Source organism: Azolla caroliniana, unplaced genomic scaffold (assembly GCF_043228905.1).
Source record: "Azolla caroliniana isolate FFs.n. ecotype wild unplaced genomic scaffold, voAzoCaro1.0.p SCAF_6, whole genome shotgun sequence".
Classification (NCBI taxonomy): Eukaryota; Viridiplantae; Streptophyta; class Polypodiopsida; order Salviniales; family Salviniaceae; genus Azolla; species Azolla caroliniana.
This window is the reverse complement of record NW_028230441.1, coordinates 4850032-4876232: the sequence shown is the minus strand read 5'-3', so window position 1 is coordinate 4876232 and position 26201 is coordinate 4850032. Positions and strand designations below refer to the sequence as shown.

At 37.7% G+C, this 26201-nt stretch overlaps 3 protein-coding genes, 1 non-coding gene and 2 pseudogenes across 4 annotated transcripts; 2 read left to right on the top strand and 4 right to left on the bottom strand.

Annotated features, from left to right (window-relative positions):
• Nucleotides 1-815: 815 nt before the first annotated feature.
• Nucleotides 816-6470, bottom strand: LOC147862734 (uncharacterized). Its single transcript, XM_087321550.1, has 7 exons — nucleotides 5833-6470; nucleotides 5501-5654; nucleotides 4994-5181; nucleotides 4267-4337; nucleotides 2900-3806; nucleotides 1898-1979; nucleotides 816-928 (listed from the first exon to the last, which is right to left on the bottom strand). The coding sequence occupies exons 1-3, from the start codon at nucleotides 5921-5923 to the stop codon at nucleotides 5064-5066; spliced, it is 363 nt and encodes a 120-aa protein (XP_087177676.1). The 5' UTR covers nucleotides 5924-6470; the 3' UTR covers nucleotides 816-928; nucleotides 1898-1979; nucleotides 2900-3806; nucleotides 4267-4337; nucleotides 4994-5063.
• LOC147862735 (small ribosomal subunit protein uS10 pseudogene) lies at nucleotides 2048-2680 on the bottom strand (annotated as a pseudogene).
• Nucleotides 6471-10415: 3945 nt separating the features above from the next.
• TRNAV-AAC (transfer RNA valine (anticodon AAC)) lies at nucleotides 10416-10489 on the bottom strand. Its single transcript has one exon. It is a non-coding gene; the product is annotated as a tRNA-Val (tRNA).
• A 418-nt stretch (nucleotides 10490-10907) lies between these two features.
• LOC147862732 (leucine-rich repeat receptor protein kinase HPCA1-like) lies at nucleotides 10908-17863 on the top strand. The gene is made up of 19 exons (XM_087320998.1): nucleotides 10908-11053; nucleotides 12036-12162; nucleotides 12690-12761; nucleotides 12924-12998; nucleotides 13164-13235; nucleotides 13335-13478; nucleotides 13573-13647; nucleotides 13732-13803; nucleotides 13883-13951; nucleotides 14041-14109; nucleotides 14194-14268; nucleotides 14364-14435; nucleotides 14543-14668; nucleotides 14830-15287; nucleotides 15604-15756; nucleotides 16428-16567; nucleotides 16639-16852; nucleotides 16935-17179; nucleotides 17390-17863. Exons 1-19 carry the CDS (start codon nucleotides 10963-10965, stop codon nucleotides 17810-17812), a joined length of 2772 nt encoding a protein of 923 aa, XP_087177124.1. The 5' UTR covers nucleotides 10908-10962; the 3' UTR covers nucleotides 17813-17863.
• A 1658-nt stretch (nucleotides 17864-19521) lies between these two features.
• Nucleotides 19522-21976, bottom strand: LOC147862731 (acetolactate synthase 2, chloroplastic-like). Its single transcript, XM_087320740.1, has one exon. It carries the CDS (start codon nucleotides 21941-21943, stop codon nucleotides 19973-19975), a length of 1971 nt encoding a protein of 656 aa, XP_087176866.1. The 5' UTR covers nucleotides 21944-21976; the 3' UTR covers nucleotides 19522-19972.
• Nucleotides 21977-23530: 1554 nt separating this feature from the next.
• LOC147862730 (uncharacterized) lies at nucleotides 23531-25664 on the top strand (annotated as a pseudogene).
• The last annotated feature ends 537 nt before the right edge of the window (nucleotides 25665-26201 follow it).

Sequence of the window (26201 nt, the reverse complement as noted above, 5' to 3'; positions counted from 1 at the left end):
TGATCAAAACCCACTCCTCGATTTACATGTAATTAATCTTGATGATTACAACCCTAACCCTATTTCCAATCCACTTAACCCTAGTTTCAATCATCCAAGCAATATAATAGATCAGGATTCAGGACCATAATCCTTATTTCAGTGTTCCAAGAAACGTTGATCATGGACAAGATCATCCTAGACCTGATGCCACCACTCTTCTACATCTTCCAAGGTCCATTGAGACGAGTGATAGTTCTGCGACAGTCTTTCCGTCACATGTCATCGTGAAGCAGGACTCTACCATGGATGATGTGAGTGGATGGAGTGCTACTGCTCCTGATCCATCTTAAGAATGAATCACCAATATAATAAATGACCAAATAATAAATAATCATCACTAAACTTTTGATCCATCACTAAACCCTTGCGTGACCAATGTAAATGAAGACCCATATACGATGCAATAATACCAACTAAACCTTATCAAAAGAGGAAGATTACTTGATTTTCCTTGGGACCATTTAGCTTAATTTGGTCACGTCAAATGGTCCAAATTCAATTCGCCATTGAAACGCATGCCAATTCAATTCCCACATGATAATACAAGTTTCCTTTCATTTAGTCATCTAGGTCTCAAGCATAAACTGTTCACATCTGATATTTTCCAATTAATCTTATTGTATTTCGTTGTTGATTTAAGCACTTTCAGATAATATATTAGATAAAAAACAAAGAATGGCAGCCCAACCTACAATATATACAATGCCATCCCTATTTCAACCCTTTATAAACTCAAATTACATTAAACTTGTGAGGTATAACAAGCTTGAAACTGCCTAATTAATTTCTCTCTCAAACCAACTTTATTTTTCAACATATCATTGTAAGCTTTCAAACAAGGGTAAGAGCTTACCATAGGGATCATGTCCTCACTATATCCACGAGTCTACAAATACAATGTCCAAAACATGTTCATCATAATCACTCCAATTATTGTTACTGTAGGTATCAAATTCAAAACTTCATCTAATAATGTTACCGTAGGTACATCATGTGGGTGATATCCGTCATCGACATGGTTGATGTTATAAGGACAACTTTGTTTGGGGAAGCCGTCCTTATAGATGGAAAAGGGGAAAAATGTATATATATATATATATATTATATATATATATATATATATATATATATATATATACTTCATCTAAATTTGTGGAAGAGATGGATGATTTTAATGGAGGATGAAGCATTTCTAGGGAGTGAAAGGGAGAATTGCTTATGTGTTTATTAATTTTCAGATTTGGAGAGTGTTTTCCTCTTTTCTTTGTTGTAGGTGATGGGGAAGAAAACTGTGAAAATCTATATCACTTTGGTTCCAAGCTCTACATGTTGCTATCATCAGCATACATTTTTTTATAACAAACATTGGAATTCACGGCAAAGTTGTATTCAGATTGCAGGGAGTTCTAAAGGTGCCTGATTTTATATGCATGTTAGATAGACGTAATCTCATTTTGTGAACCTTGGAAGCAGGGCTGAGGCATGCTTTGGAGAAGTTGGATAATCAAAATGAGCTGTCATTCATTGTCCTTTGGCAGGCATTATGTGAGATATAGAATGACATATGACGCTATCAAATTGCATCAAAATAGAAGAGATGCTGAGCAATATAGGTGGCATAGACTACACTAATAAAGGCCAAAAATCCATATTCAGCTTGTAAAAAGATGGGGGTTTTTGAACTCCGTGTTGTTGAGACTGTTGAAGCTACACGAGCGTTCAATAGTTTTCTATAGTTTTCTAGTTAATTATGTTGCAATTTTCTTTGTAATAGTGGACTATTTTGTATATTGCATTGGGCCACTTTATGTTAATACCAACGGAGGATATTTTTATGGGAAAAAAAAAATGTTACCGCTATCACATTCACCAAAGATGTCTTTCCAGCATTTTGTAACCCAATTATGGAAAGCTCCATTTCTTGCTGGAAGAAAAAGCTGCAATTATCTAATAAATATCTCTCTCTCTCTCTCTCTCTCTCTCTCAGCAAATGCTACCATGACAATTAACAAACATATAGAAAGAGCTTTTCAGAGCAAAATCAAAATTGAGTCTATACCAAAGGCTCATTAAGGGAGTTACATCAAGAACATAAAAACACATCAGAATTCAATAAACTATTAAAAAGAAGTAGAAAAAGCAATACCCTAAAGGTCAAAAGTAAAATAAGACATTAAGTATAACGTTTCAAGGCTCTGCAATAGTAACCTTTACTTTCACTCCAGGTTCAATTGTGATGGAGGTAATCTGTTTAACAACCTTGAAAGAATTATGGAGGTCAATTACCCTTTTATGCACTCAGAGCTCAAACCTGTCAAATATGATTGTTTCTTCACCCTAAGGAGACTTGCGAGTTGTAATGTGAAGCACCTTGGTAAGCATTCTGATAGGTCCTTTCACTTTAAACATCTTCTCCTTGGCGCTACGAACCAAATCAGCACAAATTTTTTCTAACTTTTTAATACTCCTTGATGAAAGAGTGATACAAATCTTGTGCATTGCCTCTTGTGGTTCTTCAAAACCCAACTTTGCAGGCTTCACAACTGGTGGCATAGTCATTGCCATTCAGTATAATCGATACCCCGAGACAGACACTGATAAGGCCACTTGTTGAGTGGAGGAAAGGGAAGCTAGTTCTGCTGATCTCTCTCTCTCTCACTCTCTCTAGTTCCTACATTAACATATTTTTTGCAAAGGTACGAGAGAGAGAGACATACCAAGAGTAATAGCAACATATGGAGAGAGAGAGAGAGAGGTATGAGACAACACAAATGGGTGCACAAAGATTAAGAGAGAGAGAGACATACCAAGAATAATAGCAACATAAACATATCGAGAGAGAGAGAGCGAGAGATACCTTAGAGCAACGAGCTGGAGATGTCGCCCAATCAGCGAGCAGAAGGAAAGCAGATGACAAGAGCACCACATGAAGTTTCTGACAAAGCAAATATCTAATGCTACTAGTTCGACCGAGCAAGAAGAAAAAAATGAATCGGAAAAAGATCTACACCCTTCTTCTGTTTTTCGAGCATAATAATCAGCGAGCTTGGAGAAGAGAGGAAGGAGCAAGGAGGAGTGCCAAGCGACCAGAAGAAAATCAGATGACAGACACTGTCACACTCAAAGAGAGGGAAAAAAGAGAGGGAAAAGAGGGAATTCAATAAACATAAAATCGTTTTACTTTTACTTTCATTTTTTTACAAAACGGGAATTCAATAAACATAAAATCGTTTATTTCATTTTTTTACAAAAACTATAGTTTTCTGGTCAGAATGAGTTCCGGCTCTCCCCCACAATTGCCGGCAAATGTCCTAACCTAACCCGAACACTGTTCCTAGAACTTTGCCTGGGTTCGAACCACAGACCTTCAGTGTGTAAGACGGATGCGATAACCAACTACACCATGAAACGTTTCAAACAAAGCTTATTCATAGGCTATAAAAACTATAGTTTTATTTATGTAAGCTTTAGAATTTTCTGCAGAGATTTGTCGTCGATCCACAAACAGCAGAAAGAAGAAGAAGAGGAATGAGACACATGATGTTAGGCAGAAGAATCGCGACCTTCTCCATCTTTTCTTTTCTTTTCTTTTCTTTTCTTTTCTTCTCTTCCTCCGCTACCATCTCTGACCTCTGTTGGTGCTGTTTGATAGATTCTTCATAGCATGCATTTGTTCCTGTTCCAAGTCTAATGGAAATCAGAATTTCTTCATCTTCAGATGTTCCCATGGATGCCACAGCTAGTGTTCCAACAGTATCATTTATCTACTAACCATAAAAACCAAAAAACCAGGTGCTGTTAGGGAACTGCTGCTTTAGGAAACACAATGTTGAAGTAATTTTAGAGGAACCCTGGAATCCTGAGATCCTTGGTCATACCCTAAGTGACTGATGCATAAACCCTTCTTAAGTTAAATACATTCAGTGAACACCCGTGCTGATATTGCTACAAAGCCAACGATGGATGATAAAACACATATACCACACATATGCAAACCCATTGTGGCCCTTCGATGCATGATACATCAGCCCTGTTCAGGTAAAATATATGCAAGAAATGTCCAGGAAATAATAATGACTATTGAGGGGTGGTACAAAAAAGATACAAGATATCTTGAATATGCATCCATCAGTATCAATATACACCAACTATATGTTAATGCATACATATAGCCAAGAAGACAAACACAAAAGGAGGAACATATGTGATATAAATTTTGATTACCAGAGCACTGACGATCATATCAAGTCCTTGGCGTGCCATGGCTTCCTTTAATGCTTGAACAACTTGCCAGCCTGTCAACCAGCATAAAGTTAAATTTGAGATTGTTTGTCAAATCAAATGAGTCCCAGATATGCAGTAAAACCAAGTATGGAATGACATTAATAACTAAATTTATGCACTATGAAATAGATTCAGGTGTTGTTTGCTAGACCACGTTTTTCCATGAGGAGAATGACACACAATGAGGAAGGTCTCTCTACTGATGAATTCAAGCATGACCAGGAAGTAGGAGGAATTCATGTATTGCACATTGGATGACATTTGATCTAGACTAACCATTTGAGAGGTTATGGGGCATAAGCTCCCTGTCAACTCTAATGACTTTGATCTCATCACACAACTCCAAAAATAACTCTTCCTTATTCCCAACTTGTTTTCCATGCTTACGGGCTTCCACAAAATCCTCAGTTTGGATCCATGTAAATATTAGCATCTAGAGAGCTTCTTACTCCAGCTGCCTGAATAACTATCATTTTTCATATTGTAACGGAAGCAAGTATTTGTTATCTGCTGATGTGAAACCCCATTTCCTTACCTCATATGACTTCGGTTTTCAAGTCTTTGCTTTAAATTTATCATTAAAACATGCTCTTAACATGTGGAACGAACTAATTGGGAGGTACAATATAGAGAACTTTTAACTAGGAAGTTATCATTTCAAATTGACTAACCGTTCCCTCCACATGAAATCCTTTTGTCCACTTAATCAGTTTTCCCCGGAGCAATTGATGTTTGATCTATAGGGAACGAGAAAGTGAAGCCAAACTCTCGTTTTTGACCTGGCAATGGTGCGAAATCTCTGCTTTCATTTGCCACAAAGGAACCAAGTTTGCCTGCCAGGAAATCAAGAAGCTCCTGTATGGAAGAATATGTAAAATCTGATCAGTTACTAAGGCCTATACAAATCATTTCACATCTTATAAATAGAATAGAGGTACGCTATCTAGGTCAAGTTCAATGTGTAAATCTGCTAAACAAAAACATTTCACGTCGCTTAAAGAAAGATGGAAGCAGAAAAACTAAAATCATGAGTTCAAGATGAAAATTTTTAATTTTAAGCAAAATCTCATTATAGAAAGAAAGATGGAGATACCTCATAAGTTCATGATGAAATTTCTAAACCCATTTATTTCACATACCATATATGCAAAAGGTGGTCAGTAGAGAAGCAAACCTCATGAGTTCCAACCTAATCTCTGAAGGAATGGTGGCTTCTTCCATCTGTCTATCTTCAGATTGAGGAGGTTTTCCCTTCACGTGCAGACTTAAGAAAGACGCGAAAATTGGTTCCACCAAGGTCCAAGGCGTAGAAATTTCCTCTCTCCTTTCTGTTTGTTGCAGAAAGTTTCAAAAATCTAAGTACTAAAAATTGATCACGAACATAAAAATTCCTTCTCTCATTTCTGTTTGCTGCAGAGAGTTTCAATAATCTAAGCGCTAAGAAAACTCAAGAGAGCATAAGAAAAGGAGCATCACAGCAAGATTGAACACCAAGGGAATATGTACCCGGAAAGTAGCTCATCAACAAAGTCACGATCATTTTATAGTCTTTACTTCCTCCTTCCACGGCCAGACCTGCACAAATTCTCTCTACCATGGTGTTGATAATAAGGTTGAGGCGTTTCACTGGAGTTTCAGTCTCTCTCTCTCTTCAGTTCTTCTACCATTTCTTGGGCGTGGTTCCAATCAGATTTTCCTTTCACTTGCGTATTAACAAAAATAGAAGAAGAAGAAGAAGGGTCCACAGCTGCTGCCATCTTAACAGTCTTACTACGACTATCGACAATCCGTTTGCTTATATAGTTTCCATTAAAGGAATTATGAGTGTGATCTGTCGTTTGTCCGAGCATCAAAATACGTAGAAAACGTGAGCTTTTGCTTTGATTCGTCCTTGTTGTCTGCGTGGACGCAGCAGCGGAGGCACTCCATGGCGTCACAAAGTTAGCCAAGAAAGACGAAGGGGAAGAAGGCGAGGAGGAGGAGGAAGAAGAAGGATTTTAGGAGGAGAAGAAGAAGATAATGAGTGGTTAAGCACGGTGAAAGCCATTCATTCAAAGAAACCAGATGTTATGCAGAATGTGGTATTTGCAAGTAACTACGGGGGAAGGGAAGAATGAATATAAATTTAAAATATAGTTATAAAGAGCAGAAATGTGCAGGTTTTTCTATAGAAATTAATTCCTCGTGAGATTTCTTCTTGCTTCTCGTTCGAACAGATAGATGATAGAGGCGATCTTGAAAGTGATAGAACTCTCTGAATCTACTACGATAGAAAGAAGAAGAAGAAAACACAGAGATGTCAGAATGTGCTTCCTTGTTGGTTTTGATTCAAACAGAGGACACCAGAAGGTTATGGATGTGGCGAGATCTCTCTCGATCGATCGATCGATCTCGATCTGACTGTGTGTGTAGTAAAGAGCTCAGAAGGTACTTTCCTTTTGATCAGGCGAAGAAGAAGAATACCGAACGATAGAAGAAGAAGAAATAGCGAGCTTATGCTAGCAGAAGAAGAAAACGAAAAGGAGAATATAAATAATGATCTATACAGAAAAACGGGATCTGCTAAATTGTGGCTATGGCGAAAGGAAGGAGCAGGAGCAGGAGCAGGAGCACTGACTGAGCAGGTCCGGCGGGGTAGGGATGCCACGCAAGCCGATCCTTGCCACGTCAGATGCCAGGTCCACCCTGCTTCTAACAATCGGCAATAAACCGAACTGAACTGCGAAACCGCGGTTTAACGGCTGAATCGGTTCGGGTCGGGTCGGGTCGGGTTTTTTAACGGTTCGGTTCGGTTTCAACAGCCAAAAACCGCGGTTTAAATAGTTTGTATTTTTTATTTTATTTTTAAAAAATTAAAACAATTTTGTTTTTAAACAATCTTTTCATTTTCCTACCTTGTTCTCACATTTCGGAAAATTCTCAAAAAAATTTAAATTTTGACCTAAGCTGAAAAACGAAACCGCGGTTTTACCGGTTTAATGGCTTAACGGTATGAAAAAAAATTATGGTTTGGTTTAATGGTTTTGTGGTTAGGTTCGGTTCAAGTTTCAGAAATTGTGAATGGTTCGGTTTTGGCCCTCTCGAACCGAACCGTTGTTGATTGTTACCTACTTCCAAGGAGCGCCCCCTCTAATCAAAACACCATTCTCATTCGACTCCATTGCTAGTGGTTTTCTCCCCTTCTTTTCATTACTTGTTGCCTCTCCGTGGTGGCACAATCCTCTCCCTTATTATTTCTTGGGGGCTCAAAGTCAATACATGGTCATTAAATTCGCGTCCGTAGATGCCTTTTGGATTTCTTGTGCTCTCCTCGAGAGAGATGTTTTGGGCTCATGCATTTCCCGAGGAGCTTGAACTTCGAACCGTCATCGGTTAGATTAGATTTGTTTATTGTTTAGTTTATGTCTTCTTTATGAGCTTGAAATCGAACGATCATTGATTGGATCGGTTCCTTTCGTATTTGGCATACCGACTTTCTAATCATACTAACTTATCAATATGCTCTAGTAAGCAATATCACAATGTTGAAGCTCAAACTAAAGCAATAACAATTAATAACCAAATAATCAATGTGCTTATGTAGTTGCAATGATATTCCTTAGTACTTGCATAACATAAGATGTGAAATGACGCAAATCAACCACGTCCTTCTGTGCTGAAACATGCTCGCCGACTAGACTTTTCAGCATAATGTATACATTTATAACAATATTGCTTACCACATAGGGAAGCTATGACATGTGCAGTGGCATAACCCAATCATATGTCCTTAATTTTAGGTTAACCATACGGAGGATTTTTTTATGTTTGCCTTGTTGCTAGAAAGTAATCACCATGCAAAGGGGAAGTTGATTGAAGTCAACACAATTTTTGTTTGTTTGTTGTGTTGGCCTTGTAATAAACATGCCAAACAAATGGTTTCAATCTTCACAAAACATTTGCAACCCAAAGTAGGAAACGACAAGAACCTCTAAGTTGCAAAGAGTATAGCTTCAAGAAGTTAGTACAAGTGCAGTGACTCTTTCGAGAGCCATGATTTTCTCAACATATAATTTGGTCATATAGATTGGGATATATATTCTCTATGTGCTATGTTCTCAGCATGCTTACGGAAAGATACAACGTAAGCAATGACATAACTTAATAAGGTCACCCCAACAAAAATTTGCTAATTGGTAACACTACATGGTTGACATCAATTGCAACATGTCATTTGTACCTTCAAGTTCATGTATGTGAGATAGACGGCATAGAGGATATGCCCGCTTTAGGCATGGGATATTACCGAAACAATACACTACAAAGTTGAATGTATGTCCAATGAGTTGTTCAAGCTTATAATTGCAATTTCAAATAAAAGAGTGACTTTTGACATATATAAATAATTCTTCGGGATTATATTGTGAAATGCACATAAAAGGAAACCAAACCAACTTGCCTAGCTTCTTACTTGATAGTGCTCGTTAAGTATTAGCATAAAACATTAATATTACAACATCAAGGGTAATTAGGTGTTTTCTCCTAAGGTTAATGGTTGATAATTACTTTTTAAATATTAGCATAAAACATCGGCGTTCATTTAATGAAAGATACATATGGGAATCCTTTATGAAAAATACAATGCCCAATTGATCTCAAGCTTATTATATTTTTGGTCCTACAGAGAGGTACATGCAAGAGCATCTAGCAAAAACACATTCCACTTGATGTCAACTTCACTACAAAATGATTGTAGTGAACTCAACATTCACACAATTTGACTTTATGAATAGTCTGTTGGGCAAGTTAAGGAATTGCCAATGGCACGTCATAAAACTGCAATGCAATTATAGGGGATAAGCATGTAGTTATCGTATCCACATTGGATGTGTGGAGTACAGTGACAAGACGATGATTGTGATTTGCTTCTATCCTTGTCAAGTCAATTGATTGTCGACATTGGAACTTCAAATATCTTTTTATGCGAGAAGACAAACATGTTTGTTGTATCTCTCACAACCCTCACTAAATGTGGACTTTACAACTCTTAATATACTAAATAGGTATTGCAACTCTCAATTCATGAGTTCTTGGTGTCAAACATCCGGGTAGATCTTGATTTCAAGAAAAATTGATAGTTTATAGTTGACCTAATAGCGATAAATACACTTATTGAGCTTTGATAACTGATATACACTAATAAATAATAACGATGATAATAATCTAACCATGTTGTCAAAGCAAAATGTAATGCATCCAAAAAAGTGACAACATCAAGCACACGATCACAACATCAGGCTGCTCGGTTCAACGCTTCTTGTTTTAATGTTTCAAAGATATATAAATAATCGTTACGCGAGAAATTAATTTAGGGCGTACACACTTTTTTGAGATACATATTCATAATTTTATTCCTTCTTAGTATAAAGAGAACACTTATGTAGTAACGTGTGCTATTACAACGACAACATTTATGGACTTACTTTTATTATTGTCCCCTCAATCTCCAAACATCCATAATTTTGACAACATATAAACCTTATTTGGATGAATAATCATTGGGATGTAGTTCTAGATGGTATGTTGAGTTTTGAGGCTTCCATAAGTTAGATTGCTAATTTGGATGTTGGCAACTCTTGTATCTATTGCACTTACCACCAGTAGAAACTTGTGTTTTTTTCTCCTCAAAATCGACCCCTTTTGGACTTTGAAGCCTACCTATTGAAAAGTCAAAAGAATTTCTAGTGGATAGAAATATGATTAATAGTGACCAAGATAAAGATTCATATGTCCAATGTTCCTACTTTATATTATACCTATTACCAACCCAGATATCAACAATATCTCTATTGCTAATAATCTTGAGTAGGTGATCAATACTCCGTGTGTGCAAAGTAAGTAATTGGAAATGAATATCAACTACTAACTATCGATGAAATGCATGAAGATATTTGAGTTGAGTTGAGACAAATGTAATGACACGATCACGTGTATGATTGGGGTCGATTGAAATATTTCATGTTTGCTTATGTGGGTAGGTCTAAATTTCTAATTTTCCAATGCCAAGAAAATTATGCAAGGATGAAAAATGGCAAACGGAAGGGAAAGTATGGCTTCGCCCGGGTTCGAACCGGAGACCTTCAGTGTGTTAGACTGATGTGATAACCAACTACACCACGAAACCTGGATGGTAAAAATGCAAAGAAGATGTTAAAAAATGTAAATACTAAAAACAGAAATTTTATTTATGTCAGCTTTTGAATTTTCTGCAGAGATTTTTCGTCGATCAACAAACAGCATTTTCTGCAGAGATTTGTCGTCGATCAACAAACAGCAGAAAGCAGAAAACAGAAGAAGAAGAAGAAGAAGAAGAAGAGGAAGAAGAAGAGGAAGAGGAATGAGACACATGATGTTAGGCAGAAGAATCGCGACCTTCCCGATCTTTTCTTTTCTTTTCTTCCTTCGCTACCATCTCTCACCTCTCACCTCTGTTGGTGCTGTTTGGTAGCTCCCCCCCCCCCAACTCAATAGTATGAAAGACACCGGCTCACCCATGGTTTCTTCACACTTCTTCAGTTCCTGCTACCTTCCGTTTTGTCTCCGGGTTTCTCTATTCCATCTAGGATTCTTTAGCTTCGACCCGCTTCTCTACCAATCATGAAGCAATGCTACTTCATCGCTATCCTTTTGCTTCTTGCATTGATTCTGAATTCATGCTGCGTTTCGGGACTCACAAACCAGCAAGATGGTGAATTCTTCTGCTTTCTCCAACTCTGTTAAGGAATTTCGTTTTAACAATGTGCAGGTCGTTGCTATTTGATGTCATTACACTTCTGTTTATCTCTTCTCATATTTTGTTGATTTATGTTAATTCGTCTTGAAACGAAAAAACACACTACAAAAATTCGGTCTTCTGCGACCTTTTATCTATCTCTGATAAGGGTTTTAGTTGGAATATTTGCAGTTTCTTATTTCTTCCAATTTATGTGTATGTTCGTAGTGTTTGATTTGATATTCTACATGTTATCTCTAGTCAGAATTACTTGACACACACCAACTTTATCTTGAGAAGATGAAGCCTTAAAATATCTATTCTGCATTCCTTTCCTCCAAATTTAACTTGGAATTCATAAGAAAATTCAAGTTTTTTTCCGCTTATGTTAATTTTATTTAATGCCCATATCATTCGGTTTTTTTTGTGCTGCTAATGTGTTTTGTTTTCGTCATCTCTGATGAGGAAGTTAGTGATCCAATTTTACGCATACGTAAGTAATGTCTTATGTTGATGTCTACTTTTGATATATACCCATGATCTCTTCACTGATGCTAACCTTTACCCTTGGAAAAATAAGCACACTCCCTTTCTGCACTGACAAACTAGCTGTATAGCAAATTCTTTTTCTTCTCTAAAAATTTGTAGGTTTTTTTTTTCTCCAACGTAGAACGTGCCACAGGGCATTTTCACCATAAAAAGCCATCTTTCTGCACTTACGAACCAGAAAACAAATGCATCCTTTTGTTGTTCTCCATCTCTGATGAAGATTTTAGTGGGAATTTACGTGTCTTTGGTCCAATTTACCCTTACATTAATGGGGTTTGATGTACATTATTCATGTTGGCATGCAATATTGATAAAATTAGTCCTGACATGTCTCTCTGCTCATCATTTCCTAACTGTTATTTACCTTCATGAATTGAAGATTGTGTTATGTTGATAATTGGGTTTGCAGTGAATGTCCTTAAGTCTTTGAAGAAGGCCTGGTCATCAACTTTACCGTGGAAGCTAGACACCGATCCGTGTGAAACTGAATGGTTGGGGGTGTTCTGTGATTCTAATAATACTGTAGTCACTAAACTGTGAGTACCAATATATTTAAAGTTCAACCTTTCTTGGTTTATATGTTTTTGAAATGATGATGATAATGATATATTATCAACAGTAGGGGCCAAAAGGATAGGAAAAGGGAGAGGGGAGAGAGAGTATCATACTAATGCCCACAAAATGCTTTGGCGACTTATCCAGCCAAAAAATGATAAACATAATTCATTAAAGAGAAAAACTCCAAAACATTCCTGGGGTTTTCTGGGAGGTTGATGAAGGACATCATAGGAAATAATGAAAAATCAGGGACATTTAGGGAAATTAAGAAAGCACATGGGTATTTTGGAGTTTTTCCCTTTATTAAATTCATTTCCTCAAGATGAGATTAATGTCTCTTGTGATTCATGCTCTCAAGAAGAGAGGACGGGTTTTGGTAGGAAATATACTATTTGTGTACTATGAAGATGCAATGAGAGGTTATATTGCATGTACCTTCTTGTGAATCCATGAGGTGTCTCAGTTCCACATAATACCGAATCTGCCCATTCTTCTACTTTTTCAGAATCCTTCCAGCACAAGGAATTTCAGGAAATTTGCCAATGGACATCGGAAGTTTTGTCAATCTACAAGTATTGTAAGTCCATTTCCATTTCTTCTGTAGTTTTATATTTTAATTTCAAACTATTGGCTGGTTCTTGTGAAGATGCATAAAAACTGTGCACAAAGACCCGGCATTTATAAATGATTATCGTTTCTTGAAAATTTGAGACTGATTCCCTATGGTGCTTTAACGCAGGGATTTATCATACAACAGAGACTTGACAGGACTTCTTCCATTGCAATTATTCCGCCTTATAAATTTAACACAATTGTAAGTGGGTTTCTGTAATATTTTACGTCCCTAATTTAGGACTTGAGATTTATTGTATCTGGAGCACACCCAGTTAAGATGAATGAATTAACGAGTCATTTTCATTCACCTCTTGGTATTGTTTTTAGAACTTGTTCAGTTTTTAAATCCGATTTCATGTTTCAGATATGTGCAGAATTGTCACTTTTATGGAGTTTTACCTCAGGATCTGGGTAACCTTGTTAAATTGAAGAGCTTGTGAGTTCCAAAATCTGCTTATTTCCTTTTGGCCACTTTGAGGTATTCTTAAGCATCCATTCCATTATGATGATTATATCTCTGTGTATAACAATACAGGTCATTGAACCACAATTTCTTCTCGGGGTCTATACCTCATACAATTGGTCAGCTCTCTGAATTGGTTTGGCTAGATTTATCAAGCAATCAGCTAAGTGGGAGCCTGCCCTCATCAATGTCTATGCTTGAAAAAGCTAATCATTTGTAAGTCTCCAGATTATGATGCAGCTTTCTAGTGATCCTATCAGAACATCGCATATCGTCACATCAGTACTTAACATGTTTATTGTTATTGCAGTCACTTACAATCAAATCATTTTTCTGGCTTCATTCCATCAGGCCTTTTCAATTCTAGAATGTCATTAATACATTTGTGAGAGCTTATTATCACATCTTATGCTGGTTTTATACTACTATCTGTGATGTTCTCATATGATGGCTCACACTTTATCAACAGATTGCTGCATAATAATTCCTTTGAAGGTCCGATTCCACTAGAGATTGGAAATTTGACACAACTTGACATCCTGTAAGTTTGAATGGTAATTTTCCTTCTTTCATATGAGAATAATGATCTATTCTTATGAACCAGTTTTTGTCTGCTGCAGGAGATTAGATCATAACAGTTTTACAAGTATCCCTCAGAGTTTATTAAATTTAGTTACGATGACCACACTGTATGTTTATGCTGTACTTGAACATTTTTCTTATTTTCGAGGTTGTATCTGCAAGTGGTTTACCAACTGAAATCCCGTTTTTTATGCAGACAATTGAATCAAAATAATCTCACTGGGCCACTTCCAGATTTGAAAAATCTTGTGAATATTCAAATTTTGTGAGTATGAAGTTGCAGATAATTTGTTATCTTTATTGTGCTGCTACCATTGATAATGCATTAAAATTTAAAGTTTCAAAACAGAAATATGGGCCATAACCAGTTTTTATCGAGCTCAATACCGTCATGGTTTTCGTCATTCCCAAATTTGTCAACCATGTAAGTTTTCCTTGCCCCATGTGCTATTTTTTAGTGTCACCATTATCTGTATCTGTAGAATGATATGTTTTAGCTTGGTATTGTGCATTGTGTAGTGCTGTAGAGGCAGCAAATCTAGAGGGTAGTGTACCATCTGAAATATTTTCTCCCCGAAACCTTGCATCTGTGTAAGTTGTTGTATTAGAAGTTTGAGTTCAAGTAATGCACTTCACTAAAATTTTGTTTTGGAGCTATTACAAGTTTAACATTCTCGCTAAAACTTAATCTTATGCAGGAGGATTGCCTTCAATGAACTAAATGGCACGTTAGATCTTAGCAAGGCAGGTCCTAACTTGATTGAAGTTGATATACAACAGAACAGTTTATCAGGGTTCTTAGGCACATTTTCTGGAACTCTGAAGTATGTACTGAACTTTTTAACAATTTTGTTGAGTAATTCCATTAAGTCTTTATTTCTTTCAAATTTCTGGGAACTTGATGTATGTATCGAACCCACATTGTTGAACTTTGTTTCTGACAAGGAACACGTTGATTGTTGTATACATGATGGTGTCTGTAAAGTTTGCAAGGGAATCCTATCTGCCAATTGAATTCGAATCAACTGGAAAGTGCTTGCAATCCAACATCTGACTCATCATTGTTGACGCCTTCCTCATCTTGTAATTGCCGCGAAGGATATGTGTCCAATCCTTCGGCTAAACCAGGAACCTGTCTCTGTGCCTATCCTCTTATGGGTGCCCTTGTCTTCACTGCATTGAAAGTTAAATTAGATTCCAAACTGATACCTGTCTTGAAGGCCAGCTTCCCAGAGAGTATTCCTCTTATCACTAGTGAAGATCAAATTTCTATTTCGATCATATCAGATGTGGTTGCAAATATTTCGATCTTCCCTAATAATTCTGAAGCTTGGACTGCCTCTGATGCTAATACCATCACATCATTTCTTAGCAGCAGTGCGATTCTGCTTCCTACTGTGGGACCATATGAGTACCTACCTTTCGGGCAATATTCTCCCCAAGGTAATGAAGTTGGCTTATATGCTGTGTCAAATATCCTTACAGAAAACTCTGAAATACCCAAAATTTCCTTTAATTCCCTAAATGCCCCTTGGGTTTTTTTTTCCGCCAAATACCTTTGATCAACCCTTGAAAGAATATATGCTATTTGAGCAATTATATCGTCAATTCGTTCCCCTTTTGTTTCTTTCGGGAATTAACCAAGTGTGTTTGGTGAAACTATGAAAACTAAGGGACATCTGAGTAAATATAGAAACTCAAGGAGTATTCTCAAAATTCTCCCATATCTTAATGATGCTATGTTTTTGCTGTTTTTTAGGGTTATCAGTGGAGTCTCAATTAAGTGCTGCCATCCAAGTTGCACTTGGAACTGGAGGTGCAGCATTTACAGCCGCGCTTCTGATATTATGTGTCTATGCTATGGTACAAAAGAAACGGGCTGAAAAAGCAGAAGAAATCAGCAAGCCTTTTGGTAATATTTTCTATTAGCATAGTGGATTACTCACTTATTTCTTTCTTCTCTAACTTCTTTTATAGATTACCCTTATTTTTCCTTTGGCACTTGAAATTCTTGTATGCTTGCCAAAAGTTTTCTTGAGGGACTATCAAATGTTTACTCTGAATTTCACATAGCAATCAATGATTTTCTTTTACAAAAGGGAAGAAATAGCATCAGAAGTTTCTGAGCTGTTTTTTTTGCAACCCAGAAGTTTCAGGTCTTCTAAAGGCACGGCTAATAGTTACATCATAATTTTTGTACAGTAATTAGTTGATATTCTGGTGGTTGTTGTTTAACTTTAGGTTATTTTAATGTTTGCTTTTGTTTTAGCTAAGATTTTATGTTTTTCTAGGTATAATGTCGTCAGAATCTTTTTCTATTGTTTACACCCTTAATTTGCAACTCTTGTCATATAAAGGATATGCATGAATGGTCATTCCTTTTGTAAGGTGTAAGGCTTTCCATGATTTTTGGGTTTCAGATTGAACTGCTATGTAGTGATGGACCATGTTATTAGTAACTTTTAGTTAATGTTATGAAACAGAATCATTTTGTGCATCTGCAAAATTTTCATTGTTTATAATGTGTTTTTAATTATTTGATGAAATCCATGCATGAAAGCACATTATTTTGCATACTTTCAGTATCATGGGTCTCAACTCGTGTGGACAAATCCGGTGCCCCAAAATTGAAAGGTGCTCGATTATTCACACTATCTGAATTAAAAAGAGCCACTCACAGCTTCCATAAAAGCCGTGAAATCGGTGCAGGTGGTTATGGGAAGGTACCTATGAACCAGAATGCTTTGCCTTGTTTTATCAACTTGGGGCAATTATTTATTTTACTTATGCTCAGGTATACAAAGGTGTGTTGTCCTCAGGCGAAGAGGTCGCTATAAAGAAGGCCCAAGGAAGATCTTATCAAGGGGCAGCCGAATTCAAGAATGAAATTGAATTATTGTCAAGGGTACACCATCGGAATCTTGTATGTCTTATGGGATTTTGTTTTGAAGAACAAATGCTGGTATATGAATACATACCTAATGGAACCCTCCAAGACAGTTTGTTAGGTAAATACTTGCACTTCTGTCTAATAATATTGGTCGGAGAAGTTTTGTGGAGCACTGGCGTAATTTGATGAAGATCTTTTAGGTCACTCAAACGTTCAACTTGATTGGCAAAGGCGACTTGCAATAGCCCTTGGTTCTGCAAGAGGACTTGCATACTTGCACAGTGAAGCAAACCCTTCAGTAATACACAGAGATGTGAAATCTAGCAACATCCTTCTAGATTCAAACCTGGATGCGAAAGTGGCAGATTTCGGTCTTTCAAAGCTTGCACCGGATGTTTGCAGTATAGGAAATGGTCATGTTTCAACGCAAGTGAAAGGAACTTTGGTAAGATTGCAATGAAAGCATACCTGGTATGCTTTTATGTGAGATTAGATAGATACATAGAACCTACATAGATTTTAGTATCAGATCATATGTTCAAATATGATCTAATGGGACTGAATCCAAAACATTTTCACGTAGTGTGTACAGCTGAAAGCAACTCTTGATGTTTAATAATTCTACGAATTCTTACCTTGTATTATGTATTAACAGGGTTACCTTGATCCTGAGTACTGCACAACACAGAGACTTTCAGATAAGAGTGATGTCTATAGTTTTGGAGTGGTCCTCCTAGAGCTTATCACTTCCAGGCAACCTATTGAGCAAGGAAAACACATCGTACGAGAGGTTCGAACAACTTGGTTGAAAGGAGGTCTACAGGCTGTGATGGCAATGGTTGATCCTTTGATCAAGGATTGTCCCCAGTCAGAATTACAAGTGATCTTAGATATTGCTTTACGTTGCGTAGAAGAAGAAGGAACTTTCCGTCCTACCATGAAGCAGATTGCCAAGGAAATTGAAGCAATAGTAATGGAGCAGAATTGTATTCCTGCTATATCTTCATATTCTTGCCGAAGAGATCCAGCTTTTCAATACAGTGGTGATGGTGTAACAGTTACTGTTGAGCCCAAGTGAAGTTCACAAGGTGATATGGAAGCTGCTATTTACTTTCCTCCAACTGGAGTAAGGCATTGCCAAAAATTCCTTTTGCCATGTATTATTGCGTACATGAGTTGTATATACTCGTATCCATGCATCCTTTGTACACAAAGAGACAGTATGTATATGGTCATAATCTCGATGGGTGTGAGGTGTGTATATAGATTAGATTAGATATTTTTTAGTGTCCACAGAGTCATAATCTTGATGGGTGTGAGGTGTGTATATAGATTAGATTAGATATTTTTTAGTGTCTATACATGTCAATATTGATCCATGGGACTGAAGTACATAGGTTTTCTTGATGTGTCTCCTCCATAGGGAAGTTCATACTTTAAAGCACAAAGCCTTGATGTGAATAATGCACACACATGAGCTCCACTTTCTAGGTGTTCTGTTTAGTTTGAGACCTGAGTCATCACTACCACTTAATATGTCATCCTATATGTCATCCTAGCTTTCATGAATTGCACATTTGTGGAGAATGTAAAAAGCAAGTGATACTTATCCTCCACCAATCGTTCCTTGCATGCCTTGCATGCCTTCATATTTAACGGATTTCGATGTCAAATGCAACTTAAATGCCTAGCTTGTGTGATCGAGTGCGATGCTGTGTCGGGGCTCTATGAGAGTTAATATACTCATGTTAGTAATGAGATAAGGTTGAATATAGTTGATAGGCCTTCTTGCCTTGCATTGAATCCAACATTAGCGTTGATGTTTGCAATGTAATATTCTAAATTTATCCTTTTAGTAACTTCTCACTTCTTCCTTGGTGGAATTGTGACTACATATTTCATAGCAAAAGAAGGAAAATATACAATCATGGATTTCCTTGCCATTTATAGAATTGGATGTGTTATCAATAATTGATTTATATTGTCATTATTGTTGATTATTAGAAAACGATGAAAACTACATGAAATTTTTTATTGCAAATTCATAGTTTTAACAAAATACAATTATAAACATAAACATTATTACTGTTATGGAAATGGTTTATAGATATTATAACCTAAATAAAATTTTCAAGTGTGTTTAGAGTTATATGTTGCTCATATAAGCAAGAAGTATTCTTGAATTAATGTTAATAAGAAGCTGTGTCAAATATTCCCAAAATTCAATGATGTTTATTAACACATACAAATATATTCTAGTTTAATCTATATATACATTGTACCCTGTGGAGTTAAGGCATTCCCAAATTTCAACCATGTTTGTTGAGACATACAAATATCTTAAGTTGAATCCATATCTGATTGATACGCACCATTGCCTTATAAAGAGACTAAAGCAAAGCATTAGAAACCCTATTTTGCAATCAGCATGCAACCTTCTTCCTTAATTAAGACATTCCCAAATTTCAACCATGTTTGTTGAGACATACAAATATCTCAAGTTTAATCCATATCTGATTGATATGCACCATCACCTTACAAAGATGCTGAAGCAAAGCATTAGAAACAAGATGCATGAAAGGTTCAAAATAGTCAATATCTTCAATAAATTACTAGTAAAATTGCAACAAGCTGAACAAACCACCTACTTTTTATCCATTGTACAAAATATAATACTTTCAAAACGAGCAATCACTATGTGCAAGCACAGCAAATCAATCCGATACATCTTATTTGTGAGCATATCGATGAATTCTGAGAAATTATATATCAGATAGACATTGAAGATTAAATAGTAACAAACAACAAAGGCTTCACTTATTTTACATAGAAACAGCTCTGCTGATTTCAACTATACTCTCATCTAAAAAAGGGGCTCGACAAAAGGTTTGTGTTCACACTAAGCTAAAATAGCTGAAAACTACTTTCTTTGAAAATACCACTCTTGGGATTACTACAACTACACAATGTCTGCAACACCATAGCAAATGTGATTGGCGTTAAAGAACTCACATTGTTTAGGTATTGTGCATATGACATCAAAGAAAGAAAATAAAGTGCTAAAACCATTACTCTTGATAATGACTTGTCTAAAGATAATATTTGAAGTAGATCCCCCAAAAACCATTAATTAAAACATAACAATCTCAAGGAAAGCCTAATAAGTGAAACACAAACCAGATACAAATCTACGATGTTATCAACATCCGATTCCTATCAACCAACCCCAACCAGAAGCTCAATAGCTTGTCCTACCATCTCCTTCTGTGATGATGTCACCAAACGATCCTCCACTAGGTATCATAGGAAGCACATGTTCTTGATGAGGCACAATAACATCAAGCAAATAAGGTCCTGGAGTCTCCAACATCTTCTCAATGGCTGCTCTAAGATCAGACTTTTTTGTGACGCGAGCGGATGGTACCTTACATCCCTCTGCAATCTTGCAAAAGTCGGGGAAAATCGCACTCTCATCCCTCGGATCACCGAGGTAAGTATGTGCTCTATTTCCCTTGTAAAACCTATCTTCCCATTGCACGACCATACCAAGGTGTTGATTGTTCAGGACCACGATTTTCACTGGCAATTGCTCCACACTTATGGTGGCAAGCTCTTGGATGTTCATTAAAAAACTACCGTCTCCATCAATATCAATTACTGGCATGTCAGATCGGGTCACTGCAGCTCCCAGAGCAGATGGCAATCCAAAGCCCATAGAACCAAGTCCACCTGATGAGATCCATTGCCTTGGCCTATCATACTTGAACCATTGGGCTGCCCACATCTGGTGTTGACCAACACCAGTAGAAATGATAGCCTCCCCTTTTGTAACATCATGAATCATCTGGATTGCATGTTGTGGGCAGATAAGGTCCTCAAAGTCGGGGTAATTCAAAGGCCATTTGTTCTTCTGGTCAGCGAGCTCATTGTTCCATGGTGAGAAATCAAACGTGAGCTTTTGTGCTTTAATGAGGCGGGTAATACCCTGCAATGCAGGGCGGACATCGGCACAAAGGGAGATATGGGCTTGCTTATTCTTCCCAATCTCAGCGGAATCCACATCAATATGAACAATGCTAGCACGACTTGCAAACTTCTCAAGTTTTCCAGTAACTCTATCATCAAATCTTACCCCAAAAGCAAGGAGGAGGTCAGCTTTATCCACTGCATAGTTGGCATATACCGTTCCATGCATGCCTAACATGTGGAGGCATCGATCATCCGATGACGGAAATACGCCGAGACCCATCAGAGTAGTTGTGACCGGGATACCAGTGAGATCCACAAATTCTCTAAGTTCTTCACTCGAATTAATACATCCTCCTCCACAGTATATCACTGGTTTCCGGGACCTTGAAATCAACCTCAAAATTTGTTCAAGTTGGTTATCTTGGGGTTGTTTTGGAAGGCGATCAAGATAACCTTGAAGCTTCATGGGTTGGGACCAATCTGGTATTGCCATCTGTTGTTGGATATCTTTTGGAATGTCGACGAGTACAGGACCCGGGCGACCCGATGACGCGAGAAAGAAAGCCTCTTTGATGATCCTAGGGATATCTTCTACATTCATGATGAGATAGTTATGCTTAGTGATGGATCGTGTGACTTCAACAATAGGGGTTTCTTGGAAGGCATCAGTGCCTATCATGCGTCGGGGTACTTGACCCGTGATGGCGACCAATGGGGTGCTATCGAGCATAGCATCCGCCAATCCAGTGACGAGGTTTGTGGCTCCAGGTCCCGATGTGGCAATACAAACTCCTACTTTTCCTGATGCTCGGGCATAACCTTCGGCAGCAAAAATCTCTCCTTGCTCATGCCGACAAAGCACATTTCGGATGATTTCCGACCTTGTGAGAGCTTGGTGTATCTCCATTGATGCTCCACCGGGGTACGCAAACACATCTACCACACCTTCTCTCTCCAGAGCTTCTACCAATATATCACTACCTTTACGGGGCTCGGAATCGGCATACCTGGAAGCCAAGAAAGTCGGCGGAGACAACGAAAGCTCGAGTTTTGGTTGGGTAGTAGCCACATTTGTTTCCATGGAGATCCTTCCATGTCTCTGTCTCTGGCGCAGAGGAGGGTTGGGGTGTCTGCGGAGAGAAACAGAGGCGCCCAATTGAAGATGGGAGGACTGAAATGCAGATCTGGAGGTGGAGCTGTGGATTGGAAGAGTGGGCAATGGTGTCATCGCCATAGCCATCGCTGGTGACAGAGAAACTTCCGAAGGGAGAAAAGATGGAAGGAAACAGAGGAAGAGAAGAGATATGGATGGTCCTAAGAAATTTACATAATTCTTCTTCACTGCATCAAGAATTTAGTTTTAAAAGAAAACCTAGTTAGTAGTCACCGACTTTAAAGTTTTAAGTTTCCAAGTGTGTGTGTTGTGTGTCCCCCCAGGGGCAAACAGAGAAACACGCAGACTCTATTGTCTTTGTCCGCCCGCAAGGAAACCTATACCCGTCCGATGATTCACTGATACATGTCTCAGATTCGTCGAGCCACTTGTCATCGTGTTGGCACACCCGTGGACAATGGTCAACTCACTTTGTCTATGCGTTGTTTGAGCATATACTAGTGAGCTTGTAAATAGATATAGTGCATTGTTAGGAGGTAACTAAGGTTGCAAACTAGCTCATTTGCGTAATAAATAGTAGGGTCAGCCCTAATTAGCTCGACAGTAGTCGATTAATTAAAATGCATGAGATTGATTGCTTTCCTAAACTTGTGTGGCATTAGAGTGGCCTTTTGGTAATTTTTTGTAATGGTTAACTTGCATGAGATGAAGCTTTCGACCTCAAGGTGTTAACTCTTGCTTGTTACTTTGGGTTTGGTTATACGAATGCTCCGAGTCTTAAGACTACCAATTAAAAAATGATGGTCATGTGTACATCAACCAAAGTGTAGAAGAAAGAAGTGTAGAATGCGACAATGCACAACAATAATAATATTTATCTCTCATATAACCTTCAACCCCCTTGTTTGTTTTCAATTAGAGCATATGAGTTTTTGGTAGATTAATGGTTATTAGCCCATGATGTATACTAGTGAATAAGACATTTTGCTAGCCAATGCCATTTTTTTAGGTCAAATCACTAGTGTACACACTCAAATTGTGAAAGTGTTTTTAGAACAAAACCACTATCAAATGAAAAACTCCCAATGATAACTTTGTCAAGGCCTTCTTGCTTTACAAACTCATCGATGGATTGTTCCAATTCATCAACGCCTATATAACACCCATTGGTGCAAAGTGCAACAGAGAGAAATTTGAAATTCGTGCTACCATACACACACATGGCATATCACCTTCACATATGTTCGAGATATTACAAGCATATATTGGCTTAGTTAGTATCGCGAGTTCTTCTATCCTTCTCCAAAGATTCTTACAAAGATCACCTTTATCTTACTTATGAAAGATTGCATGACATTTGTTTTTGTAAAATAGCATGTAGATTTATGAAAGTGTAATGTGGTTATAAGTTAGAACTTATGGACAAAATTAACAATATAGATGTTTAAAAACATGTAGAGAAATAAAAACACAGAGAACAAACAAGACTTGAGGTCACTTCAAAAAAGGAACTCCCTCTGTTCCTTCTATCGCCCTTCCTCGAGGTGACAGGTTCTAAGCATGTCTCCTTGGCCCGCCTTCATCACTCGAGGCAATGTTGCTCGATCTTTTCTCAGAGGCCCATCCCCTGTGTCATGCTCATGGCATTCCTCCTGGAGAAAAAACTATCGTCACGATAAAACGAGCATTGATGACATGCCCAACCATCTCAACATGGATAGTCCCGAGGTTGTGCAGCGTGTCCTGGAACAAGTCGTGAAAGGAACTGAAGGAAAACTAGGGTTTGGTATCAATGGATCCAACCTAACCACTAATCCTTGTGCTAATTGGGACCCAACAACAGGATTTGCTTGTGTGAATGAAGGCTCGATTCCATGCCCTTCGTGTGGTTTAGTAAGCTATTGTAGTTCAGATTGCAAGAAGGAACACTTGAATATGCATAAGAAATGTTGTGATATGATTGTAAATAGGAGTCAAGTCCCAGAAGCAAGGATTTAAGAGGATCAGAGAGATTCCGGAAAGCTCTTGTGAGATCAACTTCAGTATGGGGGAATATACCTTCCTATGGAATTATGGGAAGACATGCTCACATGGAGACTCTAGCCACAATTCCCAAGAATCTTAATTTATGCTTTGCTGCATCTGGCGATCTCCGGAATGTTATAGAGACAATTTGTCAGATACCTCGAGGATTTTCCGGGGATATCACTATGTACATAAATGACCATAACCCGATGATTGTTGCTCGAAATTTCTTGATATTGAACCTTCTTCGGACATGTGGTTATGATGCCATTGACGTTGTCATTGCATTGTGGTATTCAACATTGATGACATATTGTCAAAGTGTTTTAGTTGATGTGTTAGCCATAGCTACTCTGAACAGGGCTTATAAATATAGTAACAAAGAAGAGAGATTCCAATTAAATTTTGGGTCTTTTAGTACTGGTTCTGTTTTAAGTGTTGAAGATGGAGGCGAGATATGGCCGTTTTTGGTATGCATGTGTGAGAATAAATGCTCTTTGCAATCCATTTTGAGTTCAAGGATGGAGACTATTCGGAAAGGTCCCAAATTTTATGCTAAATTGGCCCGTCTTCTCCCATCACATCAAGTTGTGTGGGAGGAATTCCGTCGATCTGGTATGATTCTTCCTTTTGGCTCTTATTACCACACAGGCGAATGGACTCTTAATAAGTTCATCGTCCATCCATCAGAGGGGTAGATAATAGGTCCTGATGCAAACCCTCTCAGTGGTTGGAATATGATGAATGTTATATCAACTGGTTCAGTATATCGAGTCCCAAAATATGATGTTTGGATCCCTTTTTTTCCATCTTCGTGATAAGCTCGGCAAGTTTGTAGAAAAGCTCAAGGAGTGTAAAGTATGTTTCAATCTATCTTGCAAGAGCGCGTCTCACTTAGCGTCGTACTTGAAGCATAGTGGCATTCGGTTGCATCGTGTGGATACTTCAAACATAGCTGATGTTGAATATTGTGGACTCAAGCAAGTGCTCAATGATTGGGGCCCTCTCCTAGAAAGAGTGCCAGATTTCAATTCAACCCTTATTACATACTTCATGAATTGGGCTTTTTCTCAGATCAAATCAACGCCTGATGACATTATGACGCAGTCAAAACTCACTAGTTCTGATGTTGCTGCAGCAGTTAAACTAATTATGGAAAGAGACGTAATGGGATCTGGAGAATTCTTAAGGCTTCTTTCAATTGGCAATGGTAATGGAAGTTTGTCTATGCTGGATTACTTCCATGACTCCTCCTCTTCGTTCGAGAGATTTCTGGAGTCGATAAATGCCGATGTAGATGCAGAGGCAGTAGGTTTGACAAGGCAGAAAAAGAATAATATTGTTCCACATAGGCTTTCAGTTGGGATTGAAGATTGTAATGGCATTCCAGGGAAGACAGCTAATTATGATCGATGCTACTATGATTGCATGGTTGGTGATATGTCATTTACAGAACGCTTTGTTGAGTGGGGTCTTGAGAGTGATTGTAAAGTAGGAAACCAATTTTGAGAGTATGGTAACCTAATTTCAGTTTTTCTTCAAGCAATGTTATTTTAGGAGGCATTCAATGATATGTTGTGATCAACAGGATGCTCTCAAATGCCAGTTGAATCTCCAATAGACATCTGAGCCTCAGATTGTTGGTCTTGGGATCCATCCTCCTTTGTGAAGGCATGACCTAAACCTTTATATCCATGGACGCATGGAAGGAAGATGTATACAAAAAGTGTGTTAAAACCAGTACCGACACAAACAGGTTAATTACAACAGGGAGGGTTTCAGCTATCACTGAGGTTCTCTAAAATCATTATTGGTTAAGAAAGGTTCCATGTTTTTGAGTAGATAAGATATACCCAACGTAAGGGGAAGGGTGTCTTTAACTGTATGGAAACTGCATGTTTTTAGAAATCCCGTTGTGGGCAACAAAAAACTTGCAATTTGTTTGTGAAGTTTAAGTGCCTTGTGGTGATGAAATGAGTATAATCCCCCTGAATCTTCCCTGAGTTCTGCTGAAAGGCTGGGGTTTGTCCATAATTTTAGACATTTGAAGGATAAATAAAATGTACACTTGTGAGAAAATAATAGGAATATGAGATTCTTTTTACCTCATTACCATGTTGATGATTATGGACACTAATGTCCTTTCTCCAAACTATGTAATTTACCGTTCTACAGTAGCAACAATGATGAGATTCATGTGAATTGTTTGCTTTGCTTCATGTTTCCTTTTTCCAAACACTACTGTATGATACTTTCCTTTTAGAATTTGGAGCTTTAAAATTGTTTGCTTGTTTGACATCGGTGTTTGGTTCCAACAGATTATAAAAACTAAAGTATTGAACATTTCATCGTTAGATAC

Coding starts and splice junctions, on each gene's coding strand:
- LOC147862734 (XM_087321550.1), bottom strand. CDS start 5,923: ATGGTAGAGAGAATTTGTGCAGGTCTGGCCGTGGAAGGAGGAAGTAAA. Junction 5,655..5,832: donor GTTGATGAGCTACTTTCCGG/GTACATATTCCC, acceptor TGCAACAAACAG/AAAGGAGAGAGGAAATTTCT. Junction 5,182..5,500: donor ATTAGGTTGGAACTCATGAG/GTTTGCTTCTCT, acceptor TCTTCCATACAG/GAGCTTCTTGATTTCCTGGC.
- LOC147862732 (XM_087320998.1), top strand. CDS start 10,963: ATGAAGCAATGCTACTTCATCGCTATCCTTTTGCTTCTTGCATTGATT. Junction 14,436..14,542: donor CCCCGAAACCTTGCATCTGT/GTAAGTTGTTGT, acceptor AATCTTATGCAG/GAGGATTGCCTTCAATGAAC. Junction 15,757..16,427: donor AGAAATCAGCAAGCCTTTTG/GTAATATTTTCT, acceptor GCATACTTTCAG/TATCATGGGTCTCAACTCGT.
- LOC147862731 (XM_087320740.1), bottom strand. CDS start 21,943: ATGGCTATGGCGATGACACCATTGCCCACTCTTCCAATCCACAGCTCC.